At 44.4% G+C, this 6,000-nt stretch overlaps 1 protein-coding gene across 1 annotated transcript in view; it reads left to right on the plus strand.

Annotated features, from left to right (window-relative positions):
- The window catches only part of rgs6 (regulator of G protein signaling 6), a 191,707-nt gene that overhangs the window by 103,372 nt on the left and 82,335 nt on the right, over nt 1–6,000 (plus strand). The window contains exons 4-7 of the mRNA XM_045721114.2: nt 346–396; nt 1,315–1,421; nt 4,720–4,771; nt 5,381–5,445. Coding sequence (XP_045577070.1) covers nt 346–396; nt 1,315–1,421; nt 4,720–4,771; nt 5,381–5,445 — 275 coding nt within the window. The remainder of the gene's footprint in view (nt 1–345; nt 397–1,314; nt 1,422–4,719; nt 4,772–5,380; nt 5,446–6,000) is intronic.

Genomic DNA, 6,000 nt, shown 5'->3' on the forward strand with positions numbered 1-6,000 from the left:
GTTAAGCAAACAGTGTGTCAAGAAGCAGTGCGGCTTGGCAGGGTCGTGTTTCGGAGGATGCATGGCTCTCGACCTTCACCTCTCCCGAGTCTGTTGGGGAGTTGCAGCGATGAGACAAGACTGTAACTACCAATTGGGGAGGAAAAAGGGGTAATAAGTATAATAATAATACAAAAATTATAATTATAATACGCTTGTGTGTGTGGTGTGTGTGTGTGTGTGTGTGTGTGTGTGTGTGTGTGTGTGTGTGTGTGTGTGTGTGTGTGTGTGTGTGTGTGTGTGTGTGTGTGTGTGTGTGTGTGTGTGTGAGATCTATAACAGTCATCTCTGTCTCTTGTCTACCAGGTGCAGACATAGTGCAGTGGCTGATGAAGAACCTATCCATTGATGATCCTGGTGGGTACACGTCATGAAGACTATTTGAATTATTTTTTTTAAATATTCAATGACAATTAAAGCTTACTAAACATGTATTAAACATATAATACACCATTTATAAACTCTTAATAGTTACATGTTTGAAATTGTCTCTTCCTTGTAGTGTTACTGTACGTGGATATGATTCAGGATAATGAGTTTTGTATTCAAAAGCTGAAACATCTTAATAAGCCTTCAGTAAAGTATGAATCTGTTATAAACTGACTGTTGACATCTAGTGGAAGCCATAGGAACTGCAATTTGGGTCCTAATAAATCGTGTAGAAAAGCATTGGAAAATCCAATGACCTCAAAAAAATTTTCCCTGGATGGATTGTTCTCGGGGTTTCACCTGCCAAATCAGTTCTGTTATAGCCACAGACATTATTTTAACAGTTTTAGAAACTTTAGAGTGTTTTCTATCCAAATCTACCAATTATATGCATATCCTAGCTTCTGGGCCTGAGTAACAGGCCGTTTACTTTGGGCATGCTTTTCATCCAGATGTCAAAATACTGCCCACTAGCCTTAAGAAGTTTTAATAAGCATTCAGTAAAGTATGAATCCGTTATAAACCAATAATAAGGCCCGAGGAGATGTGGTATACGACCATTATATCACGGCTAAGGGCTGTTCTTGGCACGACGCAACGCGGAGTGCCTGGGTACAGCCCTTAGCCGTAGTATATTGGCCATATATCACAAACCCCTAAGGTGCCTTATTGCTATTATAAACTGGTTACCAACGTAATTAGAGCAGTAAAAATACATGTTTTTTTCATACCCGTGGTATACGGTCTGATATACCACGGCTGTCAGGCAATCAGCATTCAGGGCTCGAATCACCCAGTTTATAATTGTAAGTAAATCACTGACTGCGTCCCTTCCTTTTCCTGTAGCTGAGGCGATGCACATCGGGAGTCTGATTGCTGCTCAGGGATATTTCTTCCCCATCTCTGATCACGTCCTGTCACTCAAAGATGATGGATCCTTCTATCGCTTCCAGGTAAGCAGTAAGACCAGATAAGGCTACAAGGCAGCTTCCAGGTGAGCAGTAAAACCATATAAGGCTATAAGGCAGCTTCCAGGTAAGCAGTAAGACCATATAAGGCTACAAGGCAGCTTCCAGTTAAGCAGTAAGACCATATAAGGCTACAAGGCAGCTTCCAGGTGGGCAGTAGGACCATATAAGGGTATACAGCAGCTTCCAGGTAGGCAGTAGGACCATATAAGGCTACAAGGCAGCTTCCAGGTGGGCAGTTGGACCATATAAGGGTATACGGCAGCTTCCAGGTAGGCAGTAGGACCACATAAGGGTATACGGCAGCTTCCAGGTGGGCAGTAGGACCATATAAGGGTATACGGCAGATTCCAGGTGGGCAGTAGGACTATATAAGGGTATACGGCAGCTTCCAGGTAGGCAGTAGGACCATATAAGGGTATACGGCAGCTTCCAGGTGGGCAGTAGGACTATATAAGGGTATACGGTGAGCACCACCATATAAAGCTATGACTGTATAAGGTTCGAAGGAAGATAAAATGAGATAAGGAGGGATTAGATAGAGATCCCAGCAAACAAAAATTGGTTCTGCGAATGTTCCCAGGACCTTGTGGTTGTGGGATAGGTGTCTTAACATTCCCCCTTCAACGGCTAAAACGCCCCAAATGTCATACATGTCAGAATTCTTCAGGAAGGATATCTGCACTGAGGAGCCAGATGGAACTGCCAGTGAGGGAAACTGCACCAATGTGACCAGTTGTTCTCTCACGCTACTTCCTGGTCTCTTGATGGCATCCTCTGTCCTTTTTTGTCTCCATCTCAGTCTAGAGAGGGAGATATGGCTTCTCCAAAGTGCTGCCCCGTGTTAATCTGACTGATTGAGAGGTACAAATATACTGTAAAGTACCAGTTACTTTCGAATTCAGTCATGGAACCAAATGAAAAACCAACCTGATCTGTGATCCGTACGACACAACACCACACCCGCTAAGATACTTCCTCTGTTTCTACAAAGGAGGTCTGTGACCCTCATTAATAATGAATGGTGGAATATCCTGTGAAATATTTATCACAAAGAGAACAGTTAAGGGGGTCTCTATACACAAAGCCTCTCAGAGTAGCAGTGTTGATCTAGGATCAGGTCCCCTTATAATCCACATAATGTTATTCACTATGATCTTAAAGGCCAAACTGATCCCAGATCAGCATTCCTACTCTGAGATGCTTGTACCAGGAAGCCCAGAGACCTTCAAAGAGGGAAAACAAAACATTCTATTCCATGTACGGTATAGTGCACTACTTTTGACCAGAGCCCTGTGGGCTCTATTGGCCCTGGTCAAAAGTAGTGCACTACATAGGGAATAGGGTGCCACTTGGGATGCACACGATGACATTTCACCTCCTACCTACGTGGAGGGAACGCATCTCCGCCACAGCAGTCAGCCAGCCAGTCAGAAAGCTGAATAAAATAACTGAATGATTGGAGAGAACGATGCAGGCGTTGACCTTGATTCTTCCTCTTAAAGTGAAGACGAGTCTGTGAGTAATAACACATTTGTGAGTGCTTATATTTGTCCTATTTTACACATGTGAATTGGAAATGTTTTATTTTTTTGTGCATATTCTAACGCTCGCTGAGATACCCTTAGAGAGTGGGGTCATGGTCGCCAACGGCAACCCTGGAGCAATTGGGGTTAAGTGCCTTGCTCAAGGGCACATCGGCATATATTTCAGCTTGGGGATTCAAACTAGCAACCTTTCAGTTACTGCTCCCATGCTCTAACCACTAGGCTACCTGTCACCCTGGTGGAAGTAAAGGGGAGGAGGTGGAGTGTGTTTTGAATTTATAATGATAATCAACAGTACAAGTTATTAGCATTTCATTTGTTTAGCAGAAAGACAAACAGAACAACGTACAACAGAGAAAATGCTGTTGTCTGTCGGAAGCTTTCGCAGCATGACAAATGGAAAGCAGTCTACTGTATATTTATTTCTGTTGAATCAACTATACTGAACAAAAATAGAAATGCAACAATTTCAAAGATTTTATTGAGTTACAGTTCATATGAGGAAATCAGTCAATTTAAATAAATGTATTAGGCCCTAATCTATGGACTTGACATGACTGGGAATACAGATATGCATCTGTTGGTCACAGATCAGAAAACCAGTCAGTATCTGGTGTGACCACCATTTGCCTCATGCAGCGCGACACATCTCCTTCGCATAGAGTTGATCAGACAGTTGATTGTGGGCTGTGGAATGTTGTCCCACTCCTCTTCAATGGCTGTACGAAGTTTCTGGATATTGGCGGGAACTGGAACACGCTGTCGTGCACATTGATCCAGAGCATCCCAAACATGCTCAATGGGTGACATGTCTGGTGAGTATGCGGGCCATGAAAGAACTGGGTCATTTTCAGCTTCCAGGAATTGTGTACACATCTTTGCAACATGAGGCCATGCACTATCATGCTGAAACATGAGGTGATGGTGGCGGATGAATGGCACAATAATGGGCCTCAGGATCTCGTCAATTTGTGCATTCAAATTGCCATCGATAAAATGCAATTGTGTTCTTTGTCCGTACCCTAACCCCACCGCCACCATGGGGTACTATGTTCACAACGTTGACATCAGCAAACCACCCGCCATATATGTGCTCTGCGGAGGCCAGTTGGACGTACTGCCAAATTCTCTAAAATGACTTTGGAGGCGGCTTATGGTAGAGAAATTAACATTAAATTCTCTGGAAACAGCTCTGGTGAACATTCCTTTAGTCAGCATGTCAATTGCACGCTCCCTCAAAACTTGGGTCATCTTTGCCATTATGTTGTGTGACAAAACTGCACATTTTAGAGTGGCCTTTTATTGTCCCCAGCACAAGGTGCATCTGTGTAATGATCATGCTGTTTAATCAGTTTCTTGATATTCCACACCGGTCAGGTGGATGGATTATCTTGGCAAAGGAGAAATGTTCACTAACAGGGATGTAAACAAATTTGTGGGCAACATTTGAGAGAAATACATTTTTTGTGCATTATGGGAAATTTCAGCTCATGGGACCAACACGTTACATGTTACATTTATATATTTGTTCAGTGTATATATCTTTACAAAATGACAAATGTTTTTACTGTAAATTATTGCCTCTTTAATATTGTCCCCATGCCTTTCAACTCTCAATAATACCATTAATTCTCTCCATTCCTCTCTTCTACTCCCCTCTTCTATCCAAACATCTCTCTATTCCTCTCCTTCTCTCCTGTCCTCTTCTGTCCACTTCTCCCACACTTGACCCTCAGGCTCCATATTTCTGGCCTTCTAACTGCTGGGAACCAGAGAACACAGACTATGGTATGTCCATAGAAATAGTAAAACAGAAATTCCCTTTCAAATCAAAGCTCTGTGATGGATGGAAATTCTTTGTCTATGGCAAGTCATTCACTATAGGGGCTAGAAATTATAACACTACCTCCTATAGGACAGTGTCCCCATCACTCCTGAGGAACATTATAGATAGCCACAGCTCTCAGAACAGTCACAACTAGGAGACTACTCAGCTCCATTGGACACCTCCCTGGGTGAGCAGGGAGGAACTAAATATAATCAGGGACTAGGACCGGGAGAGGGTGAAGAGGAGGAGGATGGATGGATGGATGGATGTGGGGAGAGGGAGAGAGGGATGGATGGATGTGGGGAATGGGAAAGTGGGATGGATGGATGGATGTGGGGAGAGGTAGAGTGGGATCGATGGCTGTGAGGAGAGGGAGAGAGAGAAGAGAAGGTAAGAGCGATGCAGGGTGAGGAAGGGATGGGATGGGTGGAGGGAGAGGGATGAATAGATTGAAGGGAAAGGAATTTACAGAACCACTGATAAGGCTCAGTTTCAGGTCTCTCTCTCTCTCTCTCTCTCTCTCTCTCTCTCTCTCTCTCTCTCTCTCTCTCTCTCTCTCTCTCTCCCAGCTATCTATCTGTGCAAGAGGACCATGCAGAACAAGACTCGTTTGGAGCTGGCTGATTACGAGGCGGTGGGTACCAGTGTCATGTGATTATGAGGCGGTGGGTACCAGTGTCATGTGATTACGAGGCGGTGGGTACCAGTGTCATGTGATTATGAGGCGGTGGGTACCAGTGTCATGTGATTATGAGGCGGTGGGTACCAGTGTCATGTGATTATGAGGCGGTGGGTACCAGTGTCATGTGATTATGAGGCGGTGGGTACCAGTGTCATGTGATTATGAGGCGGTGGGTACCAGTGTCATGTGATTACGAGGCGGTGGGTACCAGTGTCATGTGATTATGAGGCGGTGGGTACCAGTGTCATGTGATTATGAGGCGGTGGGTACCAGTGTCATGTGATTATGAGGCGGTGGGTACCAGTGTCATGTGATTACGAGGCGGTGGGTACCAGTGTCATGTGATTATGAGGCAGTACCAGTGTCATGTGATTATGAGGCAGTACCAGTGTCATGTGATTATGAGGCAGTGCCAGTGTCATGTGATTATGAGGCGGTGGGTACCAGTGTCATGTGATTATGAGGCGGTGGGTACCAGTGTCATGTGATTATGAGGCGGTGGGTACC

This window comes from Salmo salar, chromosome 06 (assembly GCF_965601325.2).
Source record: "Salmo salar chromosome 06, fSalSal1, whole genome shotgun sequence".
NCBI lineage: Eukaryota > Metazoa > Chordata > Actinopteri > Salmoniformes > Salmonidae > Salmo > Salmo salar.